The sequence below is a fragment of the Oncorhynchus nerka genome, linkage group LG8 (genome assembly GCF_034236695.1).
Source record: "Oncorhynchus nerka isolate Pitt River linkage group LG8, Oner_Uvic_2.0, whole genome shotgun sequence".
In the NCBI taxonomy this organism is placed as follows: domain Eukaryota; kingdom Metazoa; phylum Chordata; class Actinopteri; order Salmoniformes; family Salmonidae; genus Oncorhynchus; species Oncorhynchus nerka.
The window spans coordinates 69,643,626-69,664,222 of NC_088403.1; the positions used below are offsets into that span (position 1 = coordinate 69,643,626).

At 46.3% G+C, this 20,597-nt stretch overlaps 1 protein-coding gene across 1 annotated transcript in view; it reads right to left on the reverse strand.

Annotated features, from left to right (window-relative positions):
* Positions 1–4,849: 4,849 nt before the first annotated feature.
* LOC115127085 (nephronectin-like) overlaps positions 4,850–20,597 on the reverse strand; it is a 64,096-nt gene continuing 48,348 nt past the window's right edge. The window contains exons 5-13 of the mRNA XM_065021166.1: positions 15,088–15,207; positions 13,405–13,539; positions 13,182–13,265; positions 12,148–12,593; positions 11,689–11,797; positions 10,312–10,398; positions 7,456–7,554; positions 6,745–7,010; positions 4,850–6,665 (exon numbers count right to left, since the gene is read on the reverse strand). Coding sequence (XP_064877238.1) covers positions 6,567–6,665; positions 6,745–7,010; positions 7,456–7,554; positions 10,312–10,398; positions 11,689–11,797; positions 12,148–12,593; positions 13,182–13,265; positions 13,405–13,539; positions 15,088–15,207 — 1,445 coding nt within the window. The 3' untranslated portion in view covers positions 4,850–6,566. The remainder of the gene's footprint in view (positions 6,666–6,744; positions 7,011–7,455; positions 7,555–10,311; positions 10,399–11,688; positions 11,798–12,147; positions 12,594–13,181; positions 13,266–13,404; positions 13,540–15,087; positions 15,208–20,597) is intronic.

Below are 20,597 nucleotides of genomic sequence, written 5' to 3' on the forward strand. Positions count from 1 at the left end.
CTTGCCTGGAGGGTTGTTAACACAGTGTCCAAAGAAGGGCCGGAAGTATACAGAATGGTGTCGTCTGCGTAGAGGTGGATCAGAGACTCACCAGCAGCAAGAGCGACCTCATTGATGTATACAGAGAAGAGAGTCGGTCCAAGAATTGAACCCTGTGGCACCCCCATAGAGACTGCCAGAGGTCCGGACAGCAGACCCTCCGATTTGACACACTGAACTCTATCAGAGAAGTAGTTGGTGAACCAGGCGAGGCAATCATTTGAGAAACCAAGGCTGTCGAGTCTGCCGATGAGGATGTGGTGGTTGACAGAGTCGAAAGCCTTGGCCAGATCAATGAATACGGCTGCACAGTAATGTTTCTTATCGATGGCGGTTAAGATATCGTTTAGGACCTTGAGCGTGGCTGAGGTGCACCCATGACCAGCTCTGAAACCAGATTGCATAGCAGAGAAGGTATGGTGAGATTCGAAATGGTCGGTAATCTGTTTGTTGACTTGGCTTTCGAAGACCTTAGAAAGGCATGGTAGGATAGATATAGGTCTGTAGCAGTTTGGGTCAAGAGTGTCCCCCCTTTGAAGAGGGGGATGACCGCAGCTGCTTTCCAATCTTTGGGAATCTCAGATGACACGAAAGAGAGGTTGAACAGGCTAGTAATAGGGGTGGCAACAATTTCGGCAGATAATTTTAGAAAGAAAGGGTCCAGATTGTCTAGCCCGGCTGATTTGTAGGGGTCCAGATTTTTCAGCTCTTTCAGAACTTCAGCTGAATGGATTTGGGAGAAGGAGAAATGGGGAAGGCTTGGGCGAGTTGCTGTTGGGGGTGCAGTGCTGTTGACCGGGGTAGGAGTTGCCAGGTGGAAAGCATGGCCAGCCGTAGAAAAATGCTTATTGAAATTCTCAATTATGGTGGATTTATCAGTGGTGACAGTGTTTCCTATCTTCAGTGCAGTGGGCAGCTGGGAGGAGGTGTTCTTATTCTTCATGGACTTTACAGTGTCCCAGAACTTTTTAGAGTTAGTGTTGCAGGAAGCAAATTTCTGCTTGAAAAAGCTAGCCTTGGCTTTTCTAACTGCCTGTGTATAACGGTTTCTAGCTTCCCTGAACAGCTGCATATCACGGGGGCTGTTCGATGCTAATGCAGAACGCCATAGGATGTTTCTGTGTTGGCTAAGGGCAGTCAGGTCTGGGGAGAACCAAGGGCTATATCTGTTCCTGGTTCTAATTTTCTTGAATGGGGCATGTTTATTTAAGATGGTTAAGAAGGCATTTAAAAAAAATATCCAGGCATCCTCTACTGACGGGATGAGATCAATATCCTTCCAGGACACCCCGGCCAGGTCGATTAGAAAGGCCTGCTCGCTGAAGTGTTTCAGGGAGCGTTTTACAGTGATGAGTGGAGGTCGTTTGACCGCTGACCCATTACGGATGCAGGCAATGAGGCAGTGATCGCTGAGATCTTGGTTGAAGACAGCAGAGGTGTATTTAGAGGGGAAGTTGGTTAGGATGATATCTATGAGGGTGCCCGTGTTTAAGGCTTTGGGGGGGTACCTGGTAGGTTCATTGATAATTTGTGTGAGATTGAGGGCATCAAGTTTAGATTGTAGGATGGCTGGGGTGTTAAGCATGTTCCAGTTTAGGTCGCCTAGCAGCACGAGCTCTGAAGATAGATGGGGGGCAATCAGTTCACATATGGTGTCCAGAGCACAGCTGGGGGCAGAGGGTGGTCTATAGCAGGCGGCAACGGTGAGAGACTTGTTTTTAGAGAGGTGGATTTTTAAAAGTAGAAGTTCAAATTGTTTGGGTACAGACCTGGATAGTAGGACAGAACTCTGCAGGCTATCTTTGCAGTAGATTGCAACACCGCCCCCTTTGGCAGTTCTATCTTGTCTGAAAATGTTGTAGTTTGGTATTAAAATATCTGAATTTTTGGCGGTCTTCCTAAGCCAGGGTTCAGACACAGCTAGAACATCCGGGTTGGCAGAGTGTGCTAAAGCAGTGAAAAGAACAAACTTAGGGAGGAGGCTTCTAATGTTAACATGCATGAAACCAAGGCTATTACGGTTACAGAAGTCATCAAAAGAGAGCGCCTGGGGAATAGGAGTGGAGCTAGGCACTGCAGGGCCTGGATTCACCTCTACATCGCCAGAGGAACATAGGAGGAGAAGAATAAGGGTACGGCTAAAAGCAATAAGAATTGGTCGTCTAGAACGTCTGGAACAGAGGGTAAAAGGAGGTTTCTGGGGGCGATAAAATAGCATCAAGGTATAATGTACAGACAAAGGTATGGTAGGATGTGAATACAGTGGAGGTAAACCTAGGTATTGAGTGAAGAAGAGAGAGATATTGTCTCTAGAAACATCATTGAAACCAGGAGATGTCATTGCATGTGTGGGTGGTGGAACTAATAAGTTGGATAAGGTATAGTGAGCAGGACTAGAGGCTCTACAGTGAAATAAGCCAATAAACACTAACCAGAACAGCAATGGACAAGACATATTGACATTAAGGAGAGGCATCCTTAGTCGAGTGATCAAAAGGGTCCAGGGAGTGGAGAGGTTGGTTTGGGGGTCACGGCGATTTAGACAGCTAGCCAGGACATCGGTAGCAAGCTAGCATAGGATGGAGGTCTGTTGTTAGCCACCTCTTGCGTTCCGTCAGTAGATTCATCCAAATCACACAACAACAAAAAAATAAAAACAATATATATAGTTATAGAGGCCCAAGAAGAAACATAATAATAATAAAAATAAATAAATTGTCCGATTGTCTATTCTGAGAGCAGCCGGTAAGACAGCTAACGGTTAGCAGGCCGCAGATGGGCGTTCAGGTAACGTCGCGACGGAGGAGCCAGCCGGATCTCCTTCGGGTAGATAACGTCGGCAGTCCAGTTGTGAAGGCCCGGTGGGGCTCCGCGTAGGCAGTAAAACGGGCCCGGATAGGTGACTGCAGCCCAGGAGTGATTGACGGAGCTCAGGAGTGATTGACGGAGCTGGCTAGCTCCGGAGTAATTGATGTTTGCTCCGGAATCGACGAAAGCAGATAGACACACGGATAGCAGCCAGCTAGCTGTGAGATCCGGGAGTGAATGTCCAGAGAGCAGTTGAAATCCAGGGACATGGAGAGAAAAATCGGTCCGGTATGTTCCGTTCCGAGCCGCGCTGCGCCGTACAAAACTGGCGATAGATTTTCGAGTTAAAGGATAGCTGATGACCACAAACCGTGGTTAGCTGAATACTAACGAGTTGCCAGTAAAGAAGCTAACTAGCTTCTGATTAGCTTCTGGCTAGCTCCTGGCTAGCTTCTTGGAGTTTCTGGCTAGCTTCTGGCTAGCTTCTTGGAGGATTGCAGATTTGAGGTAAATAATACGTATTTATACATATCAATTGGTGAGGCAGGTTGCAGGAGAGTGTATTGAAGATGAGTTGATGGAAAATAAAAATAAAATGTATGTGAAAAAAAGTTGTAAATATATATATATACAGGACACGACAAGACGAGGACAAAAGACGTCTGAACTGCTATGCCATCTCGGGCAATAATCCTATAATCCTATTGATATGGAAATAAGCCATTTGACACATGGGCAGTGCTGCTTAAATTCCCAATCTGGCCCTCATCATGGAAACCTAATCATCCCCAGTTTACAATTGGCTCATTCATCCCCCCTCCTCTCCCCTGTAACTATTCCCCAGGTCGTTGCTGTAAATGAGAACGTGTTCTTATTCAATATACCTGGTAAAATAAGTTAAATAAAAAAAATAAAAAAATAAATGTACAACATTTAGCATGTTTTCAGACCCTTACAGTGACTTTTATTGGTAAAAGAATCTAGTGCCAAATTCAGCTACTTACAAGGGCCTGTTATCATTTCACTATGAACTGGACTGTGTGTTTACAGGCAGTAGGGCCTGTCATCATTCACTATGAACTGGACTGTGTGTTTACAAGCAGTAGGGTCTGTCATCATTCACTATGAACTGGACTGTGTGTTTACAGGCAGTAGGGCCTGTCATCATTCACTATGAACTGGACTGTGTGTTTACAGGCAGTAGGGTCTGTCATCATTCACTATGAACTGGACTGTGTGTTTACAGGCAGTAGGGCCTGTCATCATTCACTATGAACTGGACTGTGTGTTTACAGGCAGTAGGGTCTGCCATCATTCACTATGAACTGGACTGTGTGTTTACAGGCAGTAGGGTCTGTCATCATTCACTATGAACTGGACTGTGTGTTTACAGGAAGTAGGGCCTGTCATCATTCACTATGAACTGGACTGTGTGTTTACAGGCAGTAGGGCCTGTCATCATTCACTATGAACTGGACTGTGTGTTTACAGGCAGTAGGGCCTGTCAGTCACTATGAACTGGACTGTGTGTTTACAGGCAGTAGGGCCTGTCATCATTCACTATGAACTGGACTGTGTGTTTACAGGCAGTAGGGCCTGTTATCATTTCACTATGAACTGGACTGTGTGTTTACAGGCAGTAGGGCCTGTCATCATTCACTATGAACTGGACTGTGTGTTTACAGGCACTATGAACTGGACTGTGTGTTTACAGGCAGTAGGGCCTGTCATCATTCACTATGAACTGGACTGTGTGTTTACAGGCAGTAGGGCCTGTCATCATTCACTATGAACTGGACTGTGTGTTTACAGGCAGTAGGGCCTGTCATCATTCACTATGAACTGGACTGTGTGTTTACAGGCAGTAGGACCTGCAATCATTGTTTCATATCTGCAAAGTAGTTAAAACACTCTCAGTTCCACTTTAACATTGTTCACACACACACACACACACACACACACACACACACACACAGAGAATCTGGTTCACTACACACACAGAGAATCTTTAATAATTTAATAGTTAGTTGTTCGTATTGGATACACACGGTTCAGAATGGGCTCTGTGGTACTAACATACCTCAGAATTTGATTTATTTATTTAACCTTTATTTGACCAGGAAGGGCTCATTGAGATTTAAAATCTCTTTTTCTAGAGCGTCCTGGCCAAGATAGGCAGCTCCCAAGTCATTACAAAAAATACAGACAAACAACATGAAAAACTACAAGTAATCTGGTTAAAACCATAGAATTCACAAGAGTATAAAACAGCAAATTAAAAACATTGACAGGTCAGGGAATCGGTCTCAAGATCATTCATCAGTGATTTAAAAACACCAATCGGGACAAGTTCTTCCAGTTTAAAAGTATTTTGTAAGGCGTTCCAAGATGATGGCACAGAAGTACATAAAAGCCCTTTTACCAAATTCAGTTTGGACATTTGGAACAGTTAGCAGGATAAAGTCCAGCGAACGAAGAGAGTACCCACCACATTTCTGAACAATAAAGATGCCCAAATAAAAAGGTAGTAAATCCAAAATGGCTTTGTAAATAAAAGTATACCAGTGCCTGAGCCTATGAGTGACAAGAGAAGGCCAGCCAACCCTGTTATACAAAGTGCAGTGGTGCGTAAGGCTTTTGCAGTTTAAAATAAATCTCAAAGTACCATGGTAAAGGGTGTCAATTGATCTCAAACACTGAGCGGAAGCATTCATATATAAAACATCCCCATAGTCTAGTAAAGGCATAAATGTAGCTGATACTAGCCTCCTTCTGGCTTCAAAAGAAAAACAGGCCTTATTCCTAAAATAAAATCCCATGAAATTTAAAAGAGAGGCCGTCATCAATTAAAATGGCCTCTGTGGTACTAACGTACCTCAGAATGGGCTCTGTGGTAGTAACGTACCTCAGAATGGGCTCTGTGGTACTAACGTACCTCAGAATGGGCTCTGTGGTACTAACATACCTCAGAATGGGCTCTGTGGTACTAACGTACCTCAGAATGGGCTCTGTGGTACTAACGTACCTCAGAATGGGCTCTGTGGTACTAACGTACCTCAGAATGGGCTCTGTGGTACTAACGTACCTCAGAATGGGCTCTGTGGTAGTAACGTACCTCAGAATGGGCTCTGTGGTAGTAACGTACCTCAGAATGGGCTCTGTGGTAGTAACGTACCTCAGAATGGGCTCTGTGGTAGTAACGTACCTCAGAATGGGCTCTGTGGTAGTAACGTACCTCAGAATGGGCTCTGTGGTAGTAACGTACCTTAGAATGGGCTCTGTGGTAGTAACGTACCTCAGAATGGGCTCTGTGGTAGTAACGTACCTCAGAATGGGCTCTGTGGTAGTAACGTACCTCAGAATGGGCTCTGTGGTAGTAACATACTGTACCTCAGACCCAGACTGTATTTGTTAATAGAATAATACATCAAAGATATCCAAAATGCGTTTTGACCAACCTCTTTGTCTTTACTAATAAAGTCAGCTGATACAGCCAAATCATTATCATGCTTTATCAATAATTACCTAGTGGACAAAATCAATATATTTGGTCAGTTATCAATATATTTGATCTAAGAGTTCCTCTGGCCTTGACGTTACAAAATGTCTCTCCTCTCCTCAGGCTAACGTCGTCCAATCCCATCTGTCCTTTGTGGTCACGCCTCCTCTCTCCTTTCAGAAGGACCTATCACAACACAGTGTTAGAGTCTGTGTGTGTGTTAGAGTCTCTCTTCTCCGCAGGCCCCTCTCCTCAGGCTAACGTCGTCCAATCCCATCTGTCCTTTGTGGTCACGCCTCCTCTCTCCTTTCAGAAGGACCTATCACAACACAGTGTTAGAGTGTTTGTGTGTGTGTGTTTGAGCATGTGTGTGCTTGTGTGCAGCGTGTGCTACTCACACTCTCCAGGCCTGCTCTCCACAGTGTGATCTGTGTATGTCTCCACCCTTCTCCTCCCGTCCGGCTCCAGAGGGCGGGGCTATATCTCAAACCCTTCCTCCTGACGAACAGCTGAAGCACACCCACATGGTGACCCGATAGCCAATGACGGAAGGAGAAGCACAAGTGACCCTCGCTCCAGGGCGGGGCTAAGGGGAGGACCAATCGTGCGCCTTGAATGCTCCTTTTCCCCACCCCTACCTCTGGAACAGACATGTACCGCCCACCTGGAGAGAGAGGAGAGAAGGAGAGAGGGAGAGAAGGAATCAGAGAGAAAAGGAGAGAGAGAGAGAGAGAAGGAGAGAAAGAGGAGGGAAGGAATGAGAGAGAAAAAGAGAGAGGGAGAAGGAGTGAAGGAGACAGAGAGAGAGAGAAGGAATCAGAGAGAAAAGGAGAGAGGGAGAAGGAGTGAAGGAGAGAGAGAAGGAATGAGGGAAAAGGAGAGAGAGAGAAGGAGAGAAAGAGGAGGGAAGGAATGAGAGAGAAAAGGAGAGAGAGAAAAGGAGAGAGAGAAAAGGAGAGGGAGAAGGAATGAGAGGGAAAAGGAGAGAGAGAAAGGGAGTGAAGGAGAGAGAAAAGAAGAGAGAGAGAGAGAATGTAGTGTGGGGGTAAGAAGGTTGCTATAACTGACAATAATGTATTGAAGGGCAAAATAAATAATGTTGTTGTTACCGGCAGGGCTGCTGGCTGTCTCCCAGTGCAGGTCTCCATCTCGGTTTCTGATCCAGCCACACAGACCGTGGTCAAATGAACAGCTCAGAGCACCGGCCCCTACACACACACACACACACACACACACACACACACACACACACACACACACACACACACACACACACACACACACACACAGTATGAATCATGTCTTTCCCAGACTTCCATCCTTCAACATCAAGTGTGTATATATAGTACCAGTCAAAAGTTTGGACAAATCTACTCATTTTATTTCTACTATTTTCTACATTGTAGAATAATAAGGAAGAAATCAAAGTCGTGGGACCATCCTACCGATCCTCGACTTTGGTGATGTCATCTATAAAATTGCCTCCAACACTCTACTCAGCAAACTGGATGTAGTCTATCACAGTGCCATCCGTTTTGTCACCAAAGCCTCATACACTACCCACCACTGCGACCTGTACGCTCTCATTGGTTGGCCCTCGCTTCATACTCGTCGCCAAACCCACTGGCTCCAGGTCATCTACAAAACCCTGCTACGAAAAGTCTCCCCTTATCTCAGCTCACTGGTCACCATAGCAGCACCCACCCATAGCATGCGCTCCAGCAGGTATATCTCACTCACCCCAAAGCTAATTCCTCCTTTGGCAGCCTTTCCTTCCAGTTCTCTGCTGCCAATGACTGGAATGAACTGCAAAAATCTCTGAAGCTGGAGACTCACATCTCCCTCACTAGCTTTAAGCACCAGCTGTCAGAGCAGCTCACAGATCACTGCACCTGTAAACAGCCCATTTATCTACCTACCGCATCCCCATACTATATTTATTTATCTTGCTCCTTTGCACCCCATTATCTCTACTTGCACATTCATCTTCTGCACATCTACCATTCCAGTGTTTAATTGCTATATTGTAATTACTTCGCCACCATGGCCTATTTATTGCCTTACCTATCTTACCTCATTTGCACTCACTGTATATAGACTTTTTGTTTTCTTTTGTTCTACTGCATTATTGACTATGTTTTATTTTTTTTATTTTACCTTTACTTAACTAGGCAAGTCAAGTTACAGGTCTGTGAGAGCCAGAAATCTAGCTTGTTTGTAGGTGACCAAATACTTATTTTCCACCATAATTTGCAAATAAATTCATAAAAAATCCTACAATGTGATTTTCTGGATTTTGTTTTCTCATTTTGTCTGTCATAGTTGAAGTTGAAAATTACAGGCTGCTCTCATCTTTTTAAGTGGGAGAACTTGCACAATTGGTGGCTGACTAAATACTTTTTTGTCTGTCATAGTTGAAGTGTACCTATGATGAAAATTACAGGCCTCTCTCATCTTTTTAAGTGGGAGAACTTGCACAATTGGTGGCTGACTAAATACTTTTTTGCCCCACTGTATATATATTTTTTAAAGCTATGAAATAACACATATGGACTCATGTAGTAACCAAAAAAGTGTTAAACAAATCAAAATATATTTTATATTTCAAAGTAGATTCTTCAAAGTAGCCAACTTTGCCTTGATGACAGCTTTGAACACTCTTGGCATTCTCTCAACCAGCTTCACCTGGAATGCTTTTCCAATAGTCTTGAAGGAGTTCCCACATATGCTGAGCACTTGTTGGCTGCTTTTCCTTCACTCTGCGGTCCAACTCATCCCAAACCATCTCAATTGGGTTGAGGTCTGGTGATTGTGGAGGCCAGGTCATCTGATGCAGCACTCCATCAATATCCTACTTGGTCAAATAGCCCTTTCACAGCCTGGAGGTGTGTTTTGGGTCATTGTCCTGTTGAAAAACAAATGATAGTTCCACTAAGCGCAAACCAGATGGGATGGCGTATCGTTGCAGAATGCTGTGGTAGCTATGCTGGTTAAAAGTGCCTTGAATTCTAGATTAATCACAGACAGTGTCCCCAGTAAAGCACCCCCACACCTCCTCCTCCATGCTTCACGGTGGGAACCACACATGCAGAGATCATCCGTTCATCTACTCTGCATCTCACAAAGCCACGGTGGTTAAAACCAAAACTCTCAAATTTGGACTCCACATCTCAGATTTCCACCGGTCTAATGTCCATTGCTCGTGTTACTTGGCCCAAGGAAGTCTCTTCTTACTGATGTCCTTTAGTAGTGGCTTCTTGCAGCAATTCGACCATGAAGCCTGATTCACGCGGTCTCCTCTGAACAGTTGATGTTGAGATGTGTCTGTTACTTGAACTCTGTGAAGCTTTTTTTGGGCGTGCAAAATTATTCAGCCCCTTTACTTTCAGTGCAGCAAACTCTCTCCAGAAGTTCAGTGAGGATCTCTGAATGATCCAATGTTGACCTAAATGACTAATGATGATAAATACAATCCACCTGTGTGTAATCAAGTCTCCGTATAAATGCACCTGCACTGTGATAGTCTCAGAGGTCCGTTAAAAGCGCAGAGAGCATCATGAAGAACAAGGAACAAGTGTGTGTATATATAGTACCAGTCAAAAGTTTGGGATGTTTAAAGCTTGGGAAATCTTTTGCACGCCAAATCTTTCAGTTTTTGATTTGTTAAAAAAGTTTGAAATATCCAATAAATGTCGTTCCACTTTATGATTGTGTGCCACTTGTTGTTGATTCTTCACAAAAAAAATACAGTTTTATATCTTTATGTTTGAAGCCTGAAATGTGGCAAAAGGTCGCAAAGTTCAAGGGGGCCGAATACTTTCGCAAGGCACTGTATTAAGCGATGCAGACGGCACCATTTTCTTATTCTTAAAATGTACCGATAGCCAGGGCCACACTCCATCCACTGATGGACTGTGTACGCGTGCGTGTGTGTGGTGTCTGTGCGGAGCGTGTGTGTGATGTACCTGGATCATCTCTGTTGTCCTCTGTAGTGTTTCCCAGCTCAATGTCGTAGTCAAACCCTCTGTTTCCACTTCCTGGAAGACGGGGGACTGGAACAGAACAGTTCGTTATACTGTTGGCCATAGTATCACCGAGTATTAATGAGTATCACTGAGTATTAATGAGTATTACTGAGTATCACTGAGTATTAATGAGTACTACTGAGTATCACTGAGTATTAATGAGTATTACTGAGTACCACTGAGTATTAATGAGTATTACTGAGTATCACTGAGTATTAATGAGTATTACTGAGTATCACTGAGTATTAATGAGTATTACTGAATATCACTGAGCATTAATGAGTATTACTGAGTACCACAGAGGATTAATGAGTATTACTGAGTACCACTGAGGATTAATGAGTATTACTGAGTATCACCGAGCATTAATGAGTATTACTGAGTACCACTGAGGATTAATGAGTATTACTGAGAACCACAGAGTATTAATGAGTATTACTGGGTATCACCGAGTATTACCGAGTATCACTGAGTATTAATGAGTATTACCGGGCACCGCCGGGTATCATTGAGTATTGCCGAGTATTAATGGGTACTACCGAGTATTACCGAGTATTACTGAGTATCAATGGGTATTGCTGAGTACTGCTGGGTGTTAATGAGTATTACTGGGTATTACTGAGTATTAATGAATATTACCGAGTATTACTGAGTATTGATGAGTATTACTGAGTATTGCCAAGTATTAACGGGTACTACCGAGTATTACTGAGTATCAATTGGGTATTACCGAGTACTGCTGGGTGTTAATGAGTATTACTGGGTATTAATGAGTATTACAGAGTATTACTGAGCATTACTGAGTATTACCGAGTATTATTGGGTATTAATGAGTATTAATGAGTATTACTTAATCTGCCTATTTCCTCTCTATTCGTCCCTCCAGAATTCCACAGGGATTGTTTTTGGATAATTGGGGGAAGAAATGCTTCATTTTACTGCGGTAATTATGACATTTTGCATGGAAATATGATTTTGTCCAATTTGTCACGAAAACGCACCGACAAGGAAAAAAGTGAGTTGCTTGATTGAATCATATTATGCGGTAAATGTGCAGTGATTGGTTGAAGATGATTGGTTGAAGGTGTTTGGTTGAAGATGATTGGTTGAAGATGATTGGTTGAAGATGATTGGTTGAAGATGCAAACCGTCTTTTTTTGTACTGCGGTGATTGGTCAAATGTCCATGCCCTCGCATAATATGCGTGAAATTGTTGATTTTGCAAAACATTTCGCGATCGCAGAATCTCCGAATCCTGAAGGGACTGCTCTATATTCAGCATAGAAACGTTTCCATGGTGATGGTGTGTGTTCTTACTGTGAACATCTCCTCTTTGTCTCTGGGTAACAACCTTCTGAATGTGGTTGTCCAGGGGGTGGTGGGAGGAGGGCTGGGGGTGGTAGGGGAGGGGGCCGAGGGAGGAGGGCTGGGGGTGGTAGGGGAGGGGTAGGGGAGGGGGCTGGGGGTGGTAGGGGAGGGGGCGAGGGAGGAGGGCTGGGGGTGGTAGGGGAGGGGGTAGAGGGAGGAGGGCTGGGGGTGGTAGGGGAGGGGGTAGAGGGAGGAGGGCTGGGAGTGGAAGGGAGGGGGTAGAGGGAGGAGGGCTGGGGGTGGTAGGGGAGGGGGCCGAGGGAGGAGGGCTGGGGGTGGTAGGGGAGGGGGTAGAGGGAGGAGGGCTGGGGTGGTAGGGGAGGGGGTAGAGGGAGGAGGGCTGGGGGTGGTAGGGGAGGGGGCCGAGGGAGGAGGGCTGGGGGTGGAAGGGGAGGGGGCCGAGGGAGGAGGGCTGGGGGTGGTAGGGGAGAGGGTAGAGGGAGGAGGGCTGGGGGTGGTAGGGGAGGGGGTAGAGGGAGGAGGGCTGGGGGTGGTAGGGGAGGGGGTAGAGGGAGGAGGGCTGGGGGTGGTAGGGGAGAGGGTAGTTGGAGTAGGGGTTGTAGTGGTTGTCAATGGCTGAGTAGAGGTTGTTGTCATGGGAACGGTTGTTGGGACGGTGGTTGTCGTAACGATGGTTGTCGTGGTGGTAGGTCCCCTGGTAGTTATTGCCATGGCAGTGGTTGCTGTGTTTGTAGTCACTATCGTAGCAGAAGTAGTAGGTCTGACTGTAGTTGTCTGTCTGGTTGTATGTCTGGTTGCTTGTTTAGGTGTAGGTCTCATTGTAGGTGTAGGTCTCATTGTTGATCTGGGTGTGGTTTTAGGTTGAGGAGGAACAATGGTGACCTTGGCAACAGCTGGAGAGAAACATAGACAGTTACTAACTCTCTCTATAGACTCAACTCTCATAGGATTCAGAGAGACAGTCACTAACTCTCTCTATAGACTCAACTCTCGTAGGATTCACAGAGACAGTCACTAACTCTCTCTTTAGACTCAACTCTCATAGGATTCACAGAGACAGTCACTAACTCTCTCTATAGACTCAACTCTCGTATGATTCACAGAGACAGTCACTAACTCTCTCTTTAGACTCAACTCTCATAGGATTCACAGAGACAGTCACTAACTCTCTCTTTAGACTCAACTCTCATAGGATTCACAGAGACAGTCACTAACTCTCTCTATAGACTCAACTCTCATAGGATTCACAGAGACAGTCACTAACTCTCTCTATAGACTCAACTCTCATAGGATTCACAGAGACAGTCACTAACTCTCTCTATAGACTCAACTCTCATAGGATTCACAGAGACAGTCACTAACTCTCTCTATAGACTCAACTCTCATTTAATTATTGTAGAAGAACATTCCATTGACACAAAACAGTTAAGAGGTTTTAAGGTGAAAACCAAAGAAAGAGAGAGAACTCTTGTTTTTCTTACGGTAGCAGTCCGTTCCCTTCCCATCTCTACAGAGGCACTTGGGAGAGTTAGGGTTGAGGGAGCAGAAGGAACGAGAATCCTTATCTGAAAACACACACATACACACACACACACACACACACACACACACACACACACACACTGTCGATGTGTACACGGTTCGAGTTGTTGGGTGTGTGTGTGTGTGTGTGTGTGTGTGTGTGTGTGTGTGTGTGTATCTTACCTATACAGTGGTATCTGCCGTTGATGTAGGTGAGTTTGTAACCATGGTAACATTTACACACATAGCTGCCGAAGGTGTTCTGACACTTCCTGTTCCGAGGACACACCCCTCGACCCGCCACACACTCATCAACATCTAAGACAGAAGAGGAAGACATAGAAGAGGAAGACATAGAAGAGGAAAAGACATAGAAGAGGGAGAGACATAGAAGAGGAAGAGACATAGAAGAGGAGGACATAGAAGAGGGAGAGACATAGAAGAGGAAGACATAGAAGAGGAAGACATAGAAGAGGAAGAGACATAGAAGAGGAAGACATAGAAGAGGAAGACATAGAAGAGGAAGACATAGAAGAGGAAGAGACATAGAAGAGGAAGACAGAAGAGGAAGAGACATAGAAGAGGAAGACATAGAAGAGGAAGACATAGAAGAGGAAGACATAGAAGAGGAGGACATAGAAGAGGAGGACATAGAAGAGGAAGACATAGAAGAGGAGGCCATAGAAGAGGAAGACATAGAAGAGGAAGACATAGAAGAGGAAGACATAGAAGAGGAAGACACAGAAGAGGAAGACATAGAAGAGTAATGACTACATGTAAAAATTTCATATAGCACCATATTACACACATGTGCAAACATTCACTACACACTCACGCACTCTCTCTCACACACACACACACACACACACACACACACACACACACACACACACACACACACACATCACACACACACAGAACACACAGACAGAACAGACACAGACACACACACACCGGCGCTCAGAACAGACCGGCGCTCAGAACAGACCGGCGCTACAGAACAGACTTTATCTCCAGAACAGACCGGCGCTATCCGTGAACAGACCGGGCGCTGCTAGAACAGACCGTCTTTCAGAACAGACAAGCTCCAGAACAGACCGACCGCGCTCCAGAACAGACCGGCGCTCCAGAACCAGAACAGACCGGCGCTACAGAACAGACCGGCGCTCCAGAACAGACCGGCGCTACAGAACAGACCGGCGCTCCAGAACAGACCGGCGCTACAGAACAGACCGGCGCTCCAGAACAGACCGGCGCTCCAGAACAGACCGGCGCTACAGAACAGACCGGCGCTACAGAACAGACCGGCGCTCCAGAACAGACCGGGCGCTTAGAACAGACCGGCGCCCAGAACAGACAGAACAGACCGGGCGCGCTACAGAACAGACCGGCGCAGACCGGCGCTCCAGAACAGAACAGACCGGCGCTCCAGAACAGACCGGCGCGCTACAGAACAGACCGGCGCTCCAGAACAGACCGGCGCTCCAGAACAGACCGCTCAGAACAGACGCGCTACAGAACAGACCGGCGCTCCAGAACAGACCGGGCGCTACAGAACAGACCGGCGCTACAGAACAGACCGGCGCTACAGAACAGACCGGCGCTCCAGAACAGACCGGCGTTCCAGAACAGACCGGCGCTACAGAACAGACCGGCGCTCCAGAACAGACCGGCGCTCCAGAACAGACCGGCGCTACAGAACAGACCGGCGCTCCAGAACAGACCGGCGCTCCAGAACAGACCGGCGCTCCAGAACAGACCGGCGCTACAGAACAGACCGGCGCTACAGAATTTGTAGCAAATTGGGAGAACAACAGCAAAATTATAGTGTTATTGTGTGTAATCAGACCAGACCGTAATACTCACCCACACAGGTGCGTCTGTCTGGCCCCAGCCGTAACCCTGGAGACGGACACTGGCACCTCACCACCCCTTTGGTAACCTCACAGCCGTACTGACAGTTGGCCCTGACACAGGTACGGGCATCTAAACAGGAAGTAGACAGGAAATACAGGGAAACCGTTATCCCAGGGTACAGAAACACTCATAACATCACTAAAGAACAATGGTTCAACCGTTGAGGTGGCAGGACAGAGAAGAGCTCGGACTGGGCTGAGCGGGAGCTGCTCTCCCGTAGGAGAGGGAGGGCCAAGAGACCAGAGGTGGAAGAACGGAGTGCTCGGGTCGGGGTGTAGGGATTGACCATAGCCTGAAGGTAGGGAGGGACAGGTCCTCTTGGTGTTCTGTAGATAGCCTGAAGGTAGGGAGGGACAGTTCCTCTTGGTGTTCTGTAGATAGCCTGAAGGTAGGGAGGGACAGGTCCTCTTGGTGTTCTGTAGATAGCCTGAAGGTAGGGAGGGACAGGTCCTCTTGGTGTTCTGTAGATAGCCTGGAGGTAGGGAGGGACAGTTCCTCTTGGTGTTCTGTAGATAGCCTGAAGGTAGGGAGGGACAGTTCCTCTTGCTGTTCTGTAGATAACCTGAAGGTAGGGAGAGACAGTTCCTCTTGCTGTTCCTTAGGTAAGCACTGTGGTATTGTAGTGGATGGGTTGGGGTGTAGGGATTGACCATAGCCTGAAGGTAGGGAGAGACAGTTCCTCTTGCTGTTCCTTAGGTAAGCACTGTGGTATTGTAGTGGATGGGTTGGGGTGTAGGGATTGACCATAGCCTGAAGGTAGGGAGGGACAGTTCCTCTTGCTGTTCCGTAGATAAACACCATGGTCTTGTAGTGGTTGTGAGCTTCGACTGGAAGCCAGTGGAGTTTGTGGAGGAGCTGGATGACATGAGAGAACTTGGGAAGGTTGAACACCAGTCTTACTGCAGCGTTCTGAATAAGATGCAGGGTTTTGACGGCACAAGGGAGAGCCCAGCAAACAGCGAGTTGCAGTAGTCCAAACGGGAGATGACAAGTGCCTGGATCAGGACCTGCGCCTCTTCCTGTGTGAGGTAGGGTCGTACTCTACAGATGTTCCTCTTCTTGTGTGAGGAAGGGTCGTACTCTACGGACGTTCCTCTTCATGCATGAACCTGCAGGAGCGAGTCAACAGGGTGTTGTCCAGGGTCACGCCAAGGTTCTTTGCACTCTGGGAGGGGGACACCGTGGAGTTGTCAACCGTGATGGAGAGGTCCTAGAGTGGTCTTCCAGTCCCTGGGAGGAACAGCAGCTCTGTCTTGTCCAGGTTGAGCTTGAGGTGGTGGGCCGACATCCAAGCTGAGATATCTGTCAGGCACGCAGAGATGTATGTCGCCACCTTTGTATCAGAAGGGGGGAAGGCGAAAAGTCGTTGAGTGTCATCCGCATAGCAGTGATAGGAGAGACCATGTGAGGATATGACAGAGCTCATGATGCCCAGCCCTGAGAGGGTGGAGAGGAGGATCTGATGGTTCACAGTGTCAAAGGCAGTGGATAGATCGAGGAGGATGAGAACAGCAGAGAGAGAGTCAGCTTAGGCAGTACAGAGAGCCTCTGTGACACAGAGGAGAGCAGTCTGGGTTGAGTGACCCGTCTTGAAGCCCGACTGGTTAGGGTCCAGAAGATGGTTCTGAGACAGATAATGAGACTGTTAATCAGAAACAACACACTCAAGTGCTTTGGAAAGAAAATGAAGACGGGAAACAGGTCTGTAGTTTGACGTCAGATGACTCGAGTTTTGGTTTCTTGAGGAGGGGAGCGACTCGGGCCATGTTGAACTCAGAGGGGATGCGGTGGTCAGAGATGAGTTGATGAGGATGGGACAAAGACAGTGGTCAGGGATGAGTTGATGAGGATGGGACAAAGACAGTGGTCAGGGATGAGTTGATGAGGATGGGACAAAGACAGTGGTCAGGGATGAGGATGGGACAAAGACAGTGGTCAGGGATGAGTTGATGAGGATGGGACAAAGACAGTGGTCAGGGATGAGGATGGGACAAAGACAGTGGTCAGGGATGAGTTGATGAGGATGGGACAAAGACAGTGGTCAGGGATGAGTTGATGAGGATGGGACAAAGACAGTGGTCAGGGATGAGTTGATGAGGATGGGTGAGACCAGTGGACTCAATAGGCTGAGTGAATGAGGAGCGGATGTCCTCAACCTTTTGTTCAAAGTTGTTGACAAAATCGTCCGCAGAGAGGAAAGGAGGGAGGGGGTGGAGGAATAAGGAGGGAGGGGGTGGTAAATTGTTTCCTTAGCTTAGAGTTTACTGGTCTAGAGTTTCCTAGGGTTAGAGTTTACTAGGTTAGAGTTTCTTAGGGTTAGAGTTTCCTAGGGTTAGAGTTTCCTATGCATAGAGTTTCCTAGGCATAGAGTTTCCTAGGCATAGAGTGTCCTGGGGTTAGAGTTTCCTAGGGTTAGAGTTTCCTAGGGTTAGAGTTTCCTAGGGTTAGAGTTTCCTATGGTTGGAGTTTCCTATGGTTGGAGTTTCCTAGGGTTAGAGTTTCCTAGGGTTAGAGTTTCCTATGGTTAGAGTTTCCTATGGTTAGAGTTTCCTATGGTTGGAGTTTCCTATGGTTGGAGTATCCTATGGTTAGCGTATCCTATGGTTAGAGTTTCCTATGGTTAGAGTTTCCTATGGTTAGAGTTTCCTATGGTTGGAGTTTCCTATGGTTAGCGTATCCTAGGGTTAGAGTTTCCTAGGGTTAGAGTTTCCTATGGTTAGTTTCCTATGGTTAGAGTTTCCTAGGGTTGGAGTTTCCTAGGGTTGGAGTATCCTATGGTTAGAGTTTCCTAGGGTTAGAGTTTCCTATGGTTGGAGTATCCTATGGTTAGCGTATCCTAGGGTTAGAGTTTCCTAGGGTTAGAGTTTCCTAGGGTTAGAGTTTCCTAGGGTTAGAGTTTCCTATGGTTGGAGTTTCCTATGGTTGGAGTTTCCTATGGTTGGAGTTTCCTATGGTTAGCGTATCCTAGGGTTAGAGTTTCCTAGGTTAGAGTTTCCTATGGTTAGAGTTTCCTAGGGTTGGAGTTTCCTAGGGTTGGAGTATCCTATGGTTGGAGTATCCTATGGTTAGCGTATCCCAGGGTTAGAGTTTCCCAGGGTTGGAGTTTCCTAGGGTTGGAGTATCCTATGGTTGGAGTATCCTATGGTTAGCGTATCCTAGGGTTAGAGTTTCCTAGGGTTAGAGTTTCCTAGGGTTAGAGTTTCCTAGGGTTAGAGTTTCCTAGGGTTACAGTTTCCTATGGTTAGAGTTTCCGATGGTTGGAGTGTCCTATGGTTGGAGTATCCTATGGTTAGCGTATCCTAGGGTTAGAGTTTCCTAGGGTTGGAGTATCCTATGGTTAGAGTTTCCTATGGTTGGAGTATCCTATGGTTAGCGTTTCCTAGGGTTGGAGTTTCCTATGGTTAGAGTTTCCTATGGTTAGAGCTTTCCTATGGTTAGAGTTTCCTAGGGTTAGAGTATCCTAGGGTTAGAGTTTCCTAGGGTTAGAGTTTCCTATGGTTGAGTGTCCTATGGTTGGAGTTTCCTAGGGTTAGAGTTTCCTAGGGTTAGAGTTTCCTAGGGTTAGAGTTTCCTAGGGTTAGAGTTTCCTAGGGTTGGAGTGTCCTATGGTTGGAGTTTCCTATGGTTAGCGTATCCTAGGGTTAGAGTTTCCTAGGGTTAGAGTTTCCTAGGGTTAGAGTTTCCTATGGTTAGAGTTTCCTAGGGTTGGAGTTTCCTAGGGTTGGAGTATCCTATGGTTGGAGTATCCTATGGTTAGCGTATCCCAGGGTTAGAGTTTCCCAGGGTTGGAGTTTCCTAGGGTTGGAGTATCCTATGGTTGGAGTATCCTAGGGTTAGAGTTTCCTAGGGTTAGTGTTTCCTAGGGTTAGAGTTTCCTATGGTTAGAGTTTCCTAGGGTTAGAGTATCCTATGGTTCGCGTATCCTAGGGTTAGAGTTTCCTAGGGTTAGAGTTTCCTATGGTTAGAGTTTCCTATGGTTAGTTTCCTATGGTTAGAGTTTCCTAGGGTTGGAGTTTCCTAGGGTTGGAGTATCCTATGGTTAGAGTTTCCTAGGGTTAGAGTTTCCTATGGTTGGAGTATCCTATGGTTAGCGTATCCTAGGGTTAGAGTTTCCTAGGGTTAGAGTTTCCTAGGGTTAGAGTTTCCTATGGTTGGAGTATCCTATGGTTGGAGTATCCTATGGTTAGCGTATCCTAGGGTTAGAGTTTCCTAGGGTTAGAGTTTCCTATGGTTAGAGTTTCCTATGGTTAGAGTTTCCTAGGGTTGGAGTTTCCTAGGGTTGGAGTATCCTATGGTTGGAGTATCCTATGGTTAGCGTATCCCAGGGTTAGAGTTTCCCAGGGTTGGAGTTTCCTAGGGTTGGAGTATCCTATGGTTGGAGTATCCTATGGTTAGCGTATCCTAGGGTTAGAGTTTCCTAGGGTTAGAGTTTCCTAGGGTTAGAGTTTCCTAGGGTTAGTTTCCTATGCTTAGAGTTTCCTAGGGTTGGAGTTTCCTAGGGTTGGAGTATCCTATGGTTAGAGTTTCCTATGGTTGGAGTATCCTATGGTTAGCGTATCCTAGGGTTAGAGTTTCCTAGGGTTAGAGTTTCCTATGGTTAGAGTTTCCTATGGTTAGAGTTTCCTAGGGTTGGAGTTTCCTATGGTTAGCGTATCCTAGGGTTAGAGTTTCCTATGGTTAGAGTTTCCTATGGTTAGAGTTTCCTAGGGTTGGAGTTTCCTAGGGTTGGAGTATCCTATGGTTGGAGTATCCTAGGGTTAGAGTTTCCTATGGTTGGAGTATCCTATGGTTAGCGTATCCTAGGGTTAGAGTTTCCTAGGGTTAGAGTTTCCTAGGGTTAGAGTTTCCTAGGGTTAGTTTCCTATGCTTAGAGTTTCCTAGGGTTGGAGTTTCCTAGGGTTGGAGTATCCTATGGTTAGAGTTTCCTATGGTTGGAGTATCCTATGGTTAGCGTATCCTAGGGTTAGAGTTTCCTAGGGTTAGAGTTTCCTAGGGTTGGAGTATCCTATGGTTGGAGTATCCTAGGGTTAGAGTTTCCTATGGTTGGAGTATCCTATGGTTAGCGTATCCTAGGGTTAGAGTTTCCTAGGGTTAGAGTTTCCTAGGGTTAGAGTTTCCTAGGGTTAGAGTTTCCTATGGTTAGAGTTTCCTAGGGTTGGAGTTTCCTAGGGTTGGAGTATCCTATGGTTAGAGTTTCCTATGGTTGGAGTATCCTATGGTTAGCGTATCCTAGGGTTAGAGTTTCCTAGGGTTAGAGTTTCCTATGGTTAGAGTTTCCTATGGTTAGAGTTTCCTAGGGTTAGAGTTTCCTAGGGTTAGAGTTTCCTAGGGTTGGAGTGTCCTATGGTTGGAGTGTCCTATGGTTAGCGTATCCTAGGGTTAGAGTTTCCTAGGGTTAGAGTTTCCTAGGGTTAGAGTTTCCTATGGTTGGAGTTTCCTATGGTTGGAGTTTCCTATGG